Genomic DNA, 16,427 nt, shown 5'->3' on the forward strand with positions numbered 1-16,427 from the left:
AACTTTCAAAAAATAAAAGAAAATACAATAAAATAACTATATAAATATTTTTAAATTAAAATAATGTATAATACCAAGTGTCTGTTCTCACAGAAAATACAAATAAAAAAACATAAAATCTAATAAAAACACATTAGTTTTAAATATTTGATGATAATATGACAGCTAATAAATGTATTTTAGATGCATACTATTTGCATGCACTGTGATGGCTATATGCTCACTTATTTGTATTAGCTGGCATGTCTTGGACCTCCAGGCCATGATCCACAAAAATGATGATGTCATCATCTTCACTTTCACTTCACCATCATCACTTATAAAAGTGGAAGAGGTAGTAGTCTAGTGATGCTTTGGGGCATCTCTCAGATTTTTGAGTATGCAGAAAGCATGAATTGGCCTTTAATCAATCAAATAGACTTTAATTCCCACACAAGACTTTTTTTATTTGCAATGGATTCATAACATAATGCCAACTATACATGAGAATGAAGAGTCTGCCAGAAACTGCTCCACTTGTTGGACAGCTAATTTCATTTGGACTGTTGGACTACTCACTCTCGTCGCTCCAGTTTATATGAGCATTAGTCATTGAATAAATGGCTGCCAGTTCTCAGACAGTGAGGAAGAGGAATGGCAGAGTAGCCTGCAACCGACAAACTGTTTTAAATTTACCATGGTGTGTGGCCAGCAGTTTAATTTTTACTGTGTCTTCATGTTTGGCTTCAAAATGTGTGTGTGGTTTGGTGATGTATACGTTAAGAACAGCTCCCTGTGCCTGAAGTGTCTGGATGATGTGTGTGAGTAGTACATGTAGTCTTAAAGCAGAGAAACAGAAACGGACAGACTGTCAGAGCACATCACACCGCCAGTGATGTTTTAGATTGATGCTTGTTTGGTTTGACCTGACAGGGGGGGATGGATCAAAGTCTGCTTCAATTTAATTTTTTGAACATAAACATCCTTTAGCAAATGGACTACATGAATCCAGACCAAATAAAGTAAAATGTGTGTGTGTGTTATAGGAGTGTGTGTGTGTGTTGCCTACATGTGCACTACTCATGTGAGTCAGATATTCAATATTACAGCTGCACTACATTTGGCCAAATGAACCAGAGGCTTTGCATGTTTTATGACAGTATATAAACAGTTCATGAGCATGAGGTTAGTATTGGCTGCAAGATCGCAGCTGTGTGTAGCAGGCTTTCTTAAGTGTCATGTTTCCACATGTGTCTGTGTCATACAGCACGACACGCTCTACATCTGTCCACTCAACTCATCTTAGCTTGTTTTTTTAAAAAATTTTTGTTGCAATGGATTGGGTTGTTGCAACACAGGGAGGAAAATCATGTGTCATGTGTGCACAGGAAATGAGTGGGCGTGTGAGTGGACATCATGCTCTTTTGAATGGAGGGTGTGGTAACAGTAGCATGACATAAGATTCCAGGGCACAATCCGTAGACACGCATGTATGAGCACGCTTGTGCAGCTCCTCCTTTAAGCAGCGACATGACAAAACATCACTTCTTTCTTGCCTTAGGTTTGGTTTAATACTACTAAACCATAACCATGTCTGATGATTGTGAGTTGTGTAATTACACAGTAGAAGTGGAAATATGACGTGTATGAAATAAAACTGTGAGAATATTCTCCATCTGCAGATGGACACAGTGTTAGTGGGCTGTGTTACAGCATCCCCGTTTAATGTGATATGTGTGCAGGCACACTCACAGGGGTGCTACACCACCTGTAGGGTCACAGCAAGGACAACTGGCCTTGTGATGTGATTGATTTCATGACTTTCTGTACAGTAAGGAATAAGCATACCTAGAGATATATATATCATGTTATAGTTTTTTTTCTTCTGCACTGATCTTTTACTGAAACAAACGTCAGTGTGTGAAAATGCTGCCACGTTGACACTTACTGCAGATACCTGTGTCTCACCTGTTTACATAATCTATGTTTCCTGCTAACCATATCTCACCTCTTCTCTCCAACGTTCCTTTTTCACCTACTCTCCTCACCTCTTTTTTTCAGAATGCATCTGTTAGAAATCTTAGAAATTATTTACATGCCAGATTGTTTATTCAATAATATAAGAAGCCGTTTGCTCATTTTAATTTTTGATCTATCCTTGAGCATCAGAAGAGAAAGACGAGAAGAGAGCTTAATGTTTGCAGAACTAATTGCTAATTGCAGCCAGGACCTACAGTAAATGAATGTTTTTAACTGATTAACATGTGGACTACATCACATATGGTTAAACAGACACATGCGTTCATTTAATAGTGCAAGAAATGGTTACATTTACTGTTGTAGGCAGGTCTGTTTAATAATCCTGGAAACTAAAAACTTTTTGTACAATCAGCTGACTTATAAACATATGACAAACTAATTGCAGTCAGCACTGAGCTGTTTAGCTCAGAACAGAAATGAAGACATGGGGTTAGAGCAACCTCTAATGGTTGTGTAGACAATGACAGCTTGTCCCTCTAGTGGCCTGCCTTTGTGAAGAGGGGATGTGAAGACACAGGCACTCGAGTGCACTTCTGAAGTGTGTTTTTATGTGAGGACATTTCTCTGATTGGCACCCACGAGCTGCAGCGAGCACTGGCAAACCGATCTGTTCTGTTTTCAGATCTTCGACACCGAGCTGAAGGAGCAGGAGAGGGAGGTGTGCTTCATCGACATCGCCTACGATGAGATCCCCGAGCGATACTATAAAGAGTCTGAGGTGAGTCTGTGTAGGTGTTTGTGTGTATATGCTCATGGCTACTGTGAGTTAACACAACTGCTACTACTGAGATGGTTGTAAAACAGTATTTCTGCAGCTTTACTGTAGATCCAGTATATCCCAGTGGGAAAATAGTTTGTCCCAACAAGGATCCTTAGGTCTTAATACAAATTAAAAGGACAGGTCATTTCCTCTTGTCTGGCAGCAGGAGTTGCTACTTTGAATGCCTCTATATAAAAAAAAAAAAAAACCTTTTCAGAGTTCAGCGTGAAGTGACAGAGCTGGTAATTGTCTTCATAGCCGTTTAATAACAGATTGCTTCTGCTCTAATGGGCCTGGATTTTCCAAAGACCAGAGGGTTAATATGATTGGTATTAAAAACTGACACTCAGTCACGCATCTCTCCCTGAAGTCTGTCTCCACTGGGATGCACAAACAACGCTGCCTGGAGGTTTGGGTTAATTATTGCAATATAAAAACACAAGTATGTGTTCCCTCCATCGCCGTCGTAGGACTTACGATATTTCAAGTCGGACAAGACGTCACGAGGGATTCTTCAGGAAGGATGGAGAGACACGCACGATCCCATCATGTGTTCGTACAAGCTGGTCACAGTCAAGTTTGAGGTGTGGGGCCTGCAGACGAGAGTGGAGCAGTTCGTACACAAGGTGAGACATACACCATGAAGTTTATCTTTAAATCATTAACTTGAAGTAAATCATGATGATAATCTAAGGCACTGAAAATGTATTTGCTTCTTTGAATTGATCACACTTCTACATCTTACCCTTATTTGTGTAACAGGTGGTTCGGGATGTGCTCCTGCTGGGACACAGACAGGCATTTGCCTGGGTGGATGAATGGATAGGTAGGTCCGCACACTCTTTTTCAAAATCGTTATTTATTGTCTAAGTATACAGTCATTACATGCATCGTTTTAAATATGATATATGTTTGTATGCAGGTATGTTTGCATAGTTGGCTACCTTGTTTGTGTGTATTGCTGTAGTCTGATTACTGTTCACTTACCAGCGTGTATGCCTTGAATCACTTCACCTGCATTAAGCCTGGTTGCTGTCAGCCCTGTTCATTCTCACACAGCATGGAGCCTCCTCTCACAGCTAACCTACCAATGACAAACACTGACAGCTGGGAATGGTCAGAGTTTGTCTCAAATAAAACCTGCAGTCTTATTATAACAAGTCTTGACCCTCATCCTTTCATGTTTCATGATAGAGAAATACAAGTCATTCAGTTTCTATATAGTTTTATCCAATTAAAATCAAAAGTAGTGTTTATGCTTATAAAACCCATGTGTGTCAGTAAAAACTGTGACAACTTATTGATTGTTATTGCATAGTATATTCATAAAGAATGATGCTCTTAACTGAAACATGAAAGCTCCTCTGTGTGTCTCTGGGAGGCAGCCCTGTTGCCCTGTTACCCCACTCTCAGATTTTTCCATAGCTGTTGGGCATACAGATTAAGCCTGTGAAACATATTCCTCTCCTCTCCTCTCCTCTCCTCTGCATAACCTCTAACCTTAAAACCACAACTCCCTCCAATGAGTTTTTTAATGTTCCTAATCTTTTTTAACCTTTGGAATGATTTCTGCCTGTGGAAACACTCGACCTTTGCAGGGGCTTCTTTCACTTCATGCTTTTCCTTAATCGTGAAACACCCCTGGCCTTATCCATCGTTTCCTTCTGGTGTGGCTTGGATTTGTCTTGCTGTCTCCTGTTAACGCTTGGGGGGCCTGGGAAGCTAGCACTTTAACCACTACTATGCCACCTAACCCTTTGCCTTCATCACCTGTCTCACAATCGGAGTGCCGTTATGGAGGAGTTACCAACATTTCGATCCTCGTTCCACCCCTCCCTCCCCCCCTTCTTCCAGATATGACTTTGGATGACGTGCGGGATTACGAGAAACAAATGCATGAGAAAACCAACATTAAAGTTTGCAATGACGAGCAAGAGCATTCCACAACAAAACCATCTTCACTGGATGACATAGAGATCCATGACAAAGCAAGCGTATGTGTCTTTTTCATTGTCTCTTTCCTCCATTGCCATTCCTCTCTCACATATTTGAACCTTTGGCGACTTTCCTTTGAAACTACATATAATTGTCCTCATACATCCACTCATTATGTCCCACATTGAGTCAGGCTATGTGTGGATGTTTAAAAAAGTGCAGAATATAATAAATAAAAATGTTGTAGAAGGTGACCATGATGTTTGTTTTTCTGATGTTCTTAATTGCTCTCTTTTGGTTAATTAAACCAGACATGACAATGGATGAGGTGAGAGAGTTTGAGCGCGCCATCCAGGAGGCCACCAATCAGAAGATTGGGATGTTTCCCCCATCGATCTCCATCAGCGAGACGCCCCTGTCCTCCTGCGCCCTCACTGGCCCCGCCAGCGCCCCTTCCACACCCATGTGCACTGACGCTCCTGAGTCCCTCTCTGTCCCCAAAGACCGACCCCGCAAAAAGTCTGCCCCGGAAACCCTGACCCTTCCCGACCCTGCTCCAAGTGGCACCCCTCAAGGCTCGTCCTCCAGCCCGGTACCACTTTCAAACCACGTCCAATCATCCATACTGCCCTCCAACTCTGACCTTGCTGAGACGGATGAGCAGTAGAGGGACCTTGGGATGTTTTCCCCCTAACCCCCTGTTTTACTTATTCCCCAAACCCACATTGTCTTATGAGCCCAATGAGACTAGCCTAACCTCCAAACACCAGTGCCCAGAAATACAAGTTCTCTAGCCATAACAACTGATTCGCCATAAAACCGGACACTCAGCAATCTCTCTAAAGTCTTCATCAGTTTTATTGATACCATCCAGGCAGCTGAAGGCTCAGCATCCCATCATGTGATTGACTTCCTCTTTCTGTAAGTCTATCCAGCCACATGTCCCATCTATTCTAACAACCACCCAATCAAAGCAGACATCATTAGAAATTATTTTTGTTGAGTGGCATTTCTTTAATTTGTTTCTTCAATCCGACCAGCTGGCTATGAACTATTGAACTTTAAAGTAGTTGCCTTAACATCACAAAGCCAGTGGTGTTCATCAGTTTTGACAAAATGAGTGACTAAAACTGTTCATTTTCAGTTGGCAGAAGCCTGTATTCAATTATTAGAAATTTCAATCACTTTAGAGTAGCACAGTAGACACAATATGTTAGAATAACACACATCGGAAAAGACAGCCAAGTACCCTCGTTGCAGATCCACCACCAACAGTTTCTTGGTCCATCCAAACTGGCCGGTGGATCAGATTGTACCCCTCCTTTTTATTACAAACTCCAATTAAACAAGGGATGCAAGATCAGTACAATCATAGAGAGAGATTACATCTCAGGTCTCCCTGACTCTACCTGGCTCCCACTCCAAAGGCAGGGATGTTTCATTACCTTTCTCTCCCTGCTGTTTGCCTAACACATGCATTTTATACACAGATATTATAATACAGTATGTACTATAACCCTGGGAATGTTTACACATCAGAACCCATGGAGCATTTGCATATTAGATTAAGCTTTTGTTATATCTGAAGTTGACAGCTTACAGATATTAAAATTGAATTTATTGACTATATCTCGCTGAAGTAGACTGAGAAATGACTTCGCAATCAAATGTTGCCTGATCAAATCAACCAATCACTATTACGTGTAGGAACAAGGCCATCTTGTGGAGTTTTATCAAATCGCTCACTGATCTTTGTACGCAGTGGAGGTGATGAAGGACACGTGCGTCAAGCTGACTTGAGTACGTGCTGCGTTTAGGTGCACAGCATGCGCAGAAGTGCTTACACTTTTGCTACACCAATGCTGGAAGGTGAAACAGAGCCAGTGCTTTCGTCAAAGCAAGAACTTTGCATAGACCCATCATGAGTGTTGGGCTTGTAGGTGCCATCTAAAACCAAAATATATATAAAAAAAAAATTACAGTTAGAGTAGGACATCAATTTATTATTAGACGGAAACCTCCCTCCTTACTGATAGTACATAAAGAAAGGGTTTTTAATATGCTGCATGGAATGTTCACAACATATATACATATTATATAAAGTATATATGGATATACTGTCAATGGGTGAATTGGTACAGTATATTTGGTGATGCAACTGTATGGAAAAAAAGTAATTGAATGCTTAAATTGGAAGTCTGTGCTAGTTTTGTATATTAGAAAATGCAGATTTTTGAGTGAAGCGTGAGCATGTCAAGAGAATTAACTGTATAGGCCTATAAACTCTTTGAACTCAGTGCCTCTGCATGCAACAACTGTTCGATCACTGACATGTGTGTCAGCCAATATTTCAGCTACAGAAACGTCATTATATTTGTTTGTCTTTTGCAAGAATAAAAATACGATACAACTCCACAAACAAGTGGTGATTGATAAGTGCGTGGCCTGTAGTAGAAGGGGTCCGGGTTTAGAAAGCCTGGCATGTATATATGTGTGTTTTTAACTGCAGCCCCCTCCAGACTCATACCATTTTTTTCTGCAGAAGTCAGCACCTTAGGCTCCATGAAGGCATCTATATTAATGATATCGTCATCATGTGTGAAAGTGGTGACCACTGAGCTCCTTCTTGATCGTGGAGAGGAGACAGTAGTCGGCTAGTGTTAAATCAGATGAGCAGAGCTTTACACAGGCTCTTCAAAGAGTTCAAATCCACATTCCTGGACAGCAGCCCTAATAGAAGAGTAGTTCTCTTCACAGCTGGTTGAATTTCTCCCTCCACAGATCAGTATGGTAAGGTCCCTTTAAAAGTAAGGCTCTTTTCCAGGTAGTCCAGCAAACAACTAGTCTTTCTTGCAAACTGGGCACCCTAGCGTACTACAGTACTATGTGAAGCAGTGGACTTAACATTGTACCAGAAAAATATTAACATTGTACCTTAATTGTGCCAAATCTTTGTCAAGATGATGTCATATGGAGCTTGCTGTGATGGTGACCAAACTTGGGAACAGGGATGATTTATCTTCACCATGATTAAAAAAGTTACTCAGTTCTCAGTTACCAGAAAACAGAAACAACACAAAGCTGAAGAACTTGAAATGTAAAAAAAAGCTTCTTTTCAGGCCACAAACTTATCAATCACCCTCAATAACTGTAATCAAAATCAATCATATCAGATTACATCATCAGACTTCAAATAACAGGGCTAAGTCGTTATTATATTTATTTTTAAGGAAATTAGTAATTATTTTGGTTCCCCCTTCATATAATTACTAACTTTTACAGCAAAATGCATTGTGCACTTTCCAGTCCTTGACACCTTATTAGACAATGAAGGAATGTGTTACATTACTGTCTTGTTGGGTTTGTTGGACCAAAGTCCTGTAATACAGTGCGATAACATTGAAAAGAGCAGGTCAAAGAGAAGGTCCTCAGTGGTCTTGCCATACAATATTGTTAATAATTTGTACAGTTTCTCACTTGCTTTTGTTAAAACATAAAACAAACAAACAAACTGTAGCTATTTATCTGTAACTGTAGCTTTTGTCTTTTGCCTTTTGAGGATAAAAAAATGCTATTGGGCCCTTTGTATTGATCTATTATAGATAGATTATACGTGCTTACAACTCTGGTATTGACCACCTCTCTTTGTCAGGAACACAGAGATCCAGGGACATGTTTGATCTGCCATGGGCTATTAAAGTAATGCAAAATATCCAACTGTAACATAAAGCTCTGCTCTGTTTAAAAGAGTAACACATTAGGTATTGTAAATACTGTTGTTAATGATTGATATTAGTAATTTCTTACATTGCTCTAAGTTTCATTACTGATGTGACATAATTGTGCTGAAGGATTTGAAGTAGAATGAAATTCTTTTGTGTTAGTGTAAGAATGGCATTTCCACAGACATGAATTAAAGGTCTGTTTCAGTCTAGGAGTAGGCTTAAATTGTGTCTGTATCTATGAAGTTGGTGTCATCTATTGAGCATACTGAATTCAGTTAGGTTTACTCTTCTCAATCAAGTATCAAGACTCCTCATTGTAGTGGTGCACTTTTGACTCTCCAGTTGCTTTTGATGACATTATTTTACAAGTTGTGAAACAAAATGAAGCTTTTCTTTCTTCTTGTTTCTTCCTTTTCTCGGTGGTGTGGCTGCTTTGATGTTCACTTGCCATGTTAATTGAGAGGTGATTGGCTTTTCTGTTTTTTTTATGTAGTAAATCTGCTGTACTTTGATTTTGTGATTGTTGTAAAGGACAAAAAAAAGTTCATCTACATTATTTTTCTTTGAATAGAAGGACCAAGCATTCCACTCCTCTCCTCCTGTTTAAGTTTTTTATTCAGCCAGGCTGTCGTGCTGTCTCCTGATAACTGGACGCTGTCTCACAACCAGAATCTTTCTTTATCCAACTTTCTTTGTGACACAGAGCCCAGAAGTGCCATTCTTGTTTAGCTGCTGGAAGTCGCTCTTAGTTCTTCCACTTCAAATAATGTTGTATTTGTTATATTTTTAAAGCCCGTTGGAGTTCATTTGGTTCTTTGTTGTAATTATTGTTTTCATTAGTTTTTTTTTGGGAATAGACAAATAAACTTTATTATTAGATATTGTATCTGTGTTGTTTATTCTGTTTAACATCACCCATTGACAATAATTTACATGTTAAAGGGACATTTCACTCAATAATCAGATGTTTTTTGATTGATGTGATTGGTGACTGGTGTGAGATTTTGGAGATATTGGGCAGAGAAATGTCTGCTGGAAAAACTTCCCAGAAATCATAATCATACATCCACCCTCGCCGTTATTTAAAGCCTCATTTATATGCCAAAAAATACTTAGTATTTGTCTTCAAATATTCAACAGTCATAGTTTAATTGTGGAAAAGATATGCAATAGTAAACAAGAAAAATCATTATTATTGGATTTTTGATGACAAAGTTTAAGTGAACTAATTTTAATACAGGTTTCAGCACAACCCCTGCCCTGCTGCCGTCATGGTGTTACAGTGTTGTTTCTTTTCAGACTACAGACTGTACACAGTCGAGGCATTTTTCCTGGCAGGCATTCTTGGAAAATTTAGAAACTATATTGTGCACAAGGTATGTTGATTACATTGATTCACCTACAGTGTGTTTTCCATTTATATCCTTTACTTCCACAGGAGCGAAAACACAACACTGATCCACAAACACTGTGCGGTGCTCAGGGAACGCCCCCCAGTGGATGTTGCGGTAAGTGTAGCTGTAGGAGTGGTTGATACCATAGTTATGGCAACGGTTGTTGAATTGGTTGTTGCGTTGTTTGTTGCATCGGTTATTGCATTGGTTGTTGCGTTGGTTGTTGCATCGGTTATTGCGTTGGTTGTTGCGTTGGTTGTTGCATCGGTTATTGCGTTGGTTGTTGCGTTGGTTGTTGCGTTGGTTGTTGCATCGGTTATTGCGTTGGTTGTTGCGTTGGTTGTTGCATCGGTTATTGCATTGGTTGTTGCGTTGGTTATTGCGTTGGTTGTTGCAGGTGCAGTTGTGGGGGGAGGTGGAGTAGTAAGTGCTGTAGCCTGTCCCTCACATGTCCCTACATTTCCTACTCTGTCCACAGCAGCTACCTGTACAGTCTGTGAACAGCAGGAGGAGGAGTAGGTCACCAGCGTGACGTTCTCGCCTCCTGCTCCGACCACTGTGCTGGTATTGAGAGTGCCGTTTCCTTGCTGCAGGGTGATGCTTGCAATGCCAGTCCCATTGATGCCATCTGTGAGATTGGCAATGAACTCCCACTGGGTGGATGCACAGAGCAGAGAAGAAGCAGGGCAGATACCTGATATGTTGACAACCTGGCACACTGGGCCAGACAAATCAGTCACCTAAAGACAAATGAAAAAAATGTATAAATAAAACATATAACAGATAATAATAGTGTCATACCCACTCAGAAGTTTGTGCACTTACCTTGGCAGCCACAGAAAACCTGAGGACAGCATAGTTGATGTCAGTGGCTGCTGCATTTAGCACCTCAATTGTAAGGGTCACATCTGTTCCTGATGGAGTGTTGGCTGGAGCTGTTAAGGTTACAGTGCCATTGGTTTTGCCTCCATCACCTGCTGTGATAGTGACAGTGGGAGGTGTATTCAGGGGAAACGTGCGGTCGTTGCTGCCCCGCACTGTGTACGTCCCAGAGATGTCTGACAATACTGTGAAAGGGATGAAGATGGTAGAGCCTGGTTCCATGTTGGTGCTGCTAGCTTTAGCCTGGAGACAAGGTGAGAGGAAGACAACGATTAAAGTTTGAGGACAAGTAGTTCTCAACTAGAAAACAACAAGAGACACTGCTCACAGTGACAGAGAGCCTGGAGGTCTTGATCTGTGTGGAGGCTTGTCTCTGGAAGCTGCTCAATGTGGACCGAGAGGTAGTGTCTTCTCCTCGCAGGCGGACTACAAAGTCCCCAGATGGAACTCCACTGAATCCCACTAGGAAGTTATTGCTTCCCAGCGACTGTGGTGGACAGGAAGACAAAGATTAGCTGTTAAAGGGTAAAATTGAACCATTAAGGTGCTAAAGTTGGCGTAACGTGCCTTCACTGCTCCACTGATCTCCGTCGGCCCTGAGCTGTCGAACAGTGTCACCTGTGTGACCGCTGCTGTGTCACTTCCTGTAACAGTGACCAAAACAGTGACGTTGCCACCTGAAAGTCGAAACAAAAGAGGATTAGTATGGCAGGTTAAAGGATTACAGTGAGGAAATGTTGAGCATTCTGACCTGAAGTGGGTCGTCCTTCCTTAGGACTCACACCGCTGTGTGCTCCATCCAGTTTTTCCACAAGGCTGTAGACAAAGTTCAGCGAACTTTGACCTGATATACAGGAAATGCTTAGAAACATTAACATTCTACAGGCTCAATTTGAGGTTACTACACACCTGTGACCTTAACAGTGTAGGGGCTATTTGAGTTGATGCTGATTGTCCATAATCCTGTTTGGTTGTCAGTGTTGAGCAGTATCCGCCGCAGGTTTCCTGCTGTGGTAAAATTTGCCAGAGGACCAGTGGCATCACTCGATGACTGAGATACTCCTGAACAATAATTAAAGTCAGACTATAGTGCCACACCAACAAGGATGATTCATTTGATGATTCTTTTCATGACAGTTTGTCTTCTGGGAGAGTAAGAACAGAACATCTGTGAACAGAACCTGTTGAGCTGGTGAGTGTGAAGGTGAGGGATGAAGCTCCTGTGATGTAGATGATCATGTTTCTTATTGTTGCATCTGCAGTAAAAGTGAAATTGTCAGGCCGTCCTGGATCCATGACCACCTGGAAAACTGTCACCTGGAAGAGGAAGGAGCTGCTGTGAGAAAGGAATCAAACCTTCAGTCAAAGATAGACTCTCAGATCCTCACCACAGCACTGACTGATGAATCCTCTATTATAGCAGTGGCCAGAGAAAGGTCCGACCTCCTGACTTCTATGGCCTGACCTCCAGAAGCCTGGGCTATGTCTCGGTACAGCTGGGCGTCTGATAGGCTCAGGGCACGGGACGTAGAACCCTGATTATTACTGTTGCTCCTCCGCCGACGCCCAGAAAAGGCATCTGTCAGCAGGAAAGTAACCTACAGGGAGGTTTTTTTGTTTAATTCAAGCTATTGTCTAATATGTGAGGTTTCTGCACCCTCTGGTGTACACCTGTTATTACTACAACAGAACGGTGTATAAACAATGATGCGGGACCTACAGGATGTCTTGTGCACAGACTTACCACAGACTTGGTGGTTTCTATCAGGGCAGTAACAGTGCTTTTCAGGTTGAAGTCTTTGGCTGGGGCGTCGGTGAAGACAAAGATGTCAGAGGACGGTGGAGCTGATGTTAGCGCAAGCTGTCAGTAACCAAAAAAAAAAAACAAAGAGCAGCTGTAACTGTTATTTATGTGATTTCCACGATCAGGTTTTGGAGTAATTTGAAAGATTTATTGGACACTTGTTTTAGAAGCATATGACACTGAATAGCTTGCTAACGGTGTTTCTTTCCCTCAAAGGTGTTACCTCTGTTCTTTGACTGATTTGTACTTGACATACATTAAGAGTATAACTATGGAAATGTTTGCCAGTGGATTCCTTTTGACCTGTAGACCTTCCTTTATTCCCCTTGGGACGCTTTATATGTACTGGAGTTTCTGCCATAGCACTTCACTCTGTCTCTATATACCTATTCTGTTTAGAAGTCTTCCACCATAGCCTTAACTATCCTTATTTAAATCATATTTGATGTTAAACTGTCTTGATTTACAGCATGCAGATGTGTTTAATCACCAAAAGTGATGCAGCTGCCCACAGAGAAACTCAGATACCCACCCGCAGTCCAGACATACACATCTCAGGGGCGTCCCCTCCTCCATTTGCAGTGAGTCTGTTGATGCTGCTTTTGAAGTCATCTGCATTAGTTGTTCTCATCACAGGCCCAAAGTCTGAAAGGGAGGACTCTATTTAAGTATACTGTATTTGGTGGTATGGGACCTCTTTAAGATCCTGTCAGATCACCCACCTGGGTCATTGAAAGGTACCAGTATGTATTCTGAGGGCTCCTGTGGTGTTCCTCTCTTGCTATCAATAATTTTAAAGGACACTCTCTTAGCATCCTCTATGTCATCAGCCATGCTGCCAGTAGTGTCAATGACAAAACACAATGCAGAGGACTGGGAAATACCCATCAATCTGAAAAACATGTGAAGAAGACGAAACTCTTTATTCGAGTCTCAACACTCCCCATGTATGTTAACGCCTATATTTTCTCTTCACATCACACTTTTTAGGTGGAGCCAACAAAAAATGGTGCTACACACCGCAGGAAGTTTCTGTCTCCGACAGCTATTCTGATGTCCTCCAGTAGATCCAAGGTAGCATCCACTGCCAGGTCGGCTGCTTTTTCATGAAGTGATCCGTGGTCAGACACAGGTGTGTCCTTATTGATGCCTCCCACCGGGTCCTTTTTGCTTGATTTGTCAGAAACGCCACCGTGGCTGCATTTACCTTAAAGAAACAAAGTGACAGATATGTATGATGATTTGTTAGAATGCTGACTTTTTTTTACAAAAGGGCCACAGCTATGAAATACCTGCAGGTTTTTCTGAAGAGATGGTGTTAAGGTAGCCTGAAGTAAGAAGCCCCCAGCGCAACACTTCAGGCAAAATGTTGTCCGTACATGTTGCTCCTGTACAGTTCTTACAGGTCGGAATATCTGGGCCTGAAGCAAAGACATATAATTACTATAATGCAGCCAGAAAGAAGGTTTAACTAAGACATTTACTGCTTCATTGTATTTATAGCATGTCACCTCCTGTGCTTTATAAAGCTGAGGCAGAGTATGAGTGGTTGACAGACAGGTTAGGAAATCCAGGAAATCACCTGCCAAGTTCTCCAGAGGCTGGCCGGGTCTGATCAGAGCTTTGTAAGGAGTGGTTTTCCCCAGCTCCACCCAGTCACTGTGGCTGTAGAAGTCCTTCAAAAACACAAGATTGTCTTTTTTTTTTTTTTTAAATCACAGATGTAAAAGACTGAAAAAGTCCTGGCAATAGTATGATCATCAAACTCACCTGAAGGGTGTGACAGATTTCTCCAAGAGTCTGTCTGGCAGCAATGAAGTTCCTTTGATTCACGTTAGCTTTGACAGCAGACAAACCTTAACAGACAATATGACATTGTGAGTAAAAGCACTTTTCTACCTACATGCTCAAAGCACTGTTTCACACTTGTCTTCCATTTTTGATGTTATGTTTTCTTGACAGGTGGAGTCAAAACCCTGATAAACACAGTGGTTTACTACATCACCGATGTTAGGCTTCTTTAGGGCTTTAACATTCGGTTAAAGTTATTTAACAGATAACCTTATTGTATTGTGAATTATACTACCAAATGTCATGGTATAATATGTTATTTATGTACCTGTTGTGATGATATCTCGTCCTGCCTGGAAGGCCTCGCTGTCAAAATGGCACTCCACTACAGATGGCAATGAGAAATCCACCTTTGCATTACTACTGTAGATTTCATTGATGGCAGTCTGGAACTGGTCACTGGAGCGCAGTGAACTGCTCGTGGCAGAGCAGATAGCTTGGACTGTGGTAACTGTTAGAGTGTTAACAAAGTTAACAGTTATTAGACAGGGTCCAGATCATAGAAGAAGATTTGGTTTATTAATGACTCACTCTCAGACTGTCATCTCCTCTCCCAGTCACAGCAAGGACTCGACAGGCAAAGGCTGTCTTTATAAGCAGCGCCTTTTCAGTGATGTCGCGGTGAGTAATGGAAGTCCCATCAGTAAAGGATGGTTGGAAGCACTGGGTGAGGCCAAACAGGCAGAGGACCACGGCCACGACAAATATGACTGTCTGCCTGGCATTCATGATGGATGGTGGAGCTGTAAGGGAGCAGTGAGAAAAAAAAGGATTGTTATCCACACAAAGAAAACATGTTTGGGTAATTTAATCCACCTCAATTGAAAACAATGAGTTGCTACAAACAGACGCACCTCAGTCAAGCAGCAGGTTTTATTTTGGCAGTGAATCAGAGCAGCCAGTTGCAAATAAATATCACTGATATCCAAGCACAGGAATGAGGAAACTGTAGGTCCAACATTACAGTAATCCAAACAATAATATAGGGGGGACTTATTTACTGTAAGACGTTCCAAACCCTTTTTTTTCCTGGATTATTTTAGCAGCTTATGTCAGGAAACAATAGGCTCCAGCCCTCATCAGAATCAGAAATACTTTATTGATCCCCGGGGGGAAATTGTTTGTCTCATGACCTGTAACAAAGCAGGTTCAGTTGATAGATGGATGGATGGATGTCAAGAAACATGAAGTACATTGCAGCACTGTCTCATATATAGTCACAATATTTGTGCACATATCAATGATTTCACAGTATAAAAGTGCAAAAGTCAGTGGACAGCTCCAGTCCACGCCGTGACTTTCACCCAGGAGTCCCACGTTTGTGTCCATCACTTCCTGACTGCCATCCTTTTTTAATTCATGGTTGGGATTAGGCATTAAAACAGAATTTTCCTTTTCTATTCTATACAACAGTTTTTTTAGGTTTATGTTGTTGTGCTGGTTAATTTGTGCCAGTCAGAACAAAAACTAATAGATTACATTACAAGAAATGGCCCAAATAAGAAAATTCATAAATTATGTCACTATTTCATGTAATTGAAGAAAATTAGAAGTTTGATAGCTACTGATGTAACAATACTGTAAAAAAGTAATTTTATGATTAAGTTTATTTTATGTTTATGTAACAGTGGAAATATTTTTTTTAGAATTTCAAAACAAATTGAATTTCTAGAATATTACATGTATAACACTTATGCTAATAGCTACTAATACTAATGCTAATATTATTTGAACTAATCAAATATGTGTTATATGATATATGATAAGATAAAATAGATTTTATTGTAATTACACATCAGGGTACAACAAAAGATAAGACCATAAGACAACATACAATTTACACACAATACTTCAGCAGCCTCTTACCTTTGTGTGATCTTTGCCTATCGCTCTGTATTGTTGTGGGCTGCACAGTGTTCGTGAGTATCTGTTTCTGCCTCTTTTATGTGTGAATGGGGGGGGGGGGGGGGGCATTTCCTCATTCTTAACTCCTGCACATGCTGATTTACTGGCATGAACAAAGTGAAGATGTTAATCTTCCTTTACCGAAGAACTAT

General features: G+C 41.0%; 2 protein-coding genes across 4 annotated transcripts in view; one reads left to right on the forward strand and one right to left on the reverse strand.

Moving 5' to 3' along the window:
- LOC114436109 (cytoplasmic phosphatidylinositol transfer protein 1-like) overlaps window positions 1-7,821 on the forward strand; it is a 51,562-nt gene extending 43,741 nt beyond the window's left edge. For 2 of the 3 annotated variants that reach the window (XM_028406206.1, XM_028406216.1), the window contains exons 6-10: window positions 2,642-2,737; window positions 3,250-3,405; window positions 3,542-3,605; window positions 4,634-4,773; window positions 5,026-5,167. In XM_028406206.1, coding sequence (XP_028262007.1) covers window positions 2,642-2,737; window positions 3,250-3,405; window positions 3,542-3,605; window positions 4,634-4,773; window positions 5,026-5,031 — 462 coding nt within the window. In that variant the 3' untranslated portion in view covers window positions 5,032-5,167. Of the gene's footprint in view, window positions 1-2,641; window positions 2,738-3,249; window positions 3,406-3,541; window positions 3,606-4,633; window positions 4,774-5,025 lie in introns of all 3 variants that reach the window. The other variant, XM_028406224.1, reaches the window with a different exon arrangement.
- A 1,536-nt stretch (window positions 7,822-9,357) lies between these two features.
- LOC114441784 (von Willebrand factor A domain-containing protein 7-like) lies at window positions 9,358-16,300 on the reverse strand. The gene is made up of 19 exons (XM_028414869.1): window positions 16,237-16,300; window positions 14,902-15,113; window positions 14,639-14,840; window positions 14,290-14,375; window positions 14,102-14,195; window positions 13,812-13,940; window positions 13,540-13,726; window positions 13,242-13,411; window positions 13,052-13,164; window positions 12,460-12,576; window positions 12,104-12,313; window positions 11,897-12,032; window positions 11,625-11,777; window positions 11,467-11,559; window positions 11,283-11,392; window positions 11,044-11,202; window positions 10,659-10,958; window positions 10,089-10,573; window positions 9,358-9,980 (listed from the first exon to the last, which is right to left on the reverse strand). The coding sequence occupies exons 2-19, from the start codon at window positions 15,097-15,099 to the stop codon at window positions 9,866-9,868; spliced, it is 3,057 nt and encodes a 1,018-aa protein (XP_028270670.1). The 5' UTR covers window positions 15,100-15,113; window positions 16,237-16,300; the 3' UTR covers window positions 9,358-9,865.
- Between the last annotated feature and the right edge of the window lie 127 nt (window positions 16,301-16,427).

This window comes from Parambassis ranga, chromosome 1, assembly GCF_900634625.1.
Source record: "Parambassis ranga chromosome 1, fParRan2.1, whole genome shotgun sequence".
Classification (NCBI taxonomy): Eukaryota; Metazoa; Chordata; class Actinopteri; family Ambassidae; genus Parambassis; species Parambassis ranga.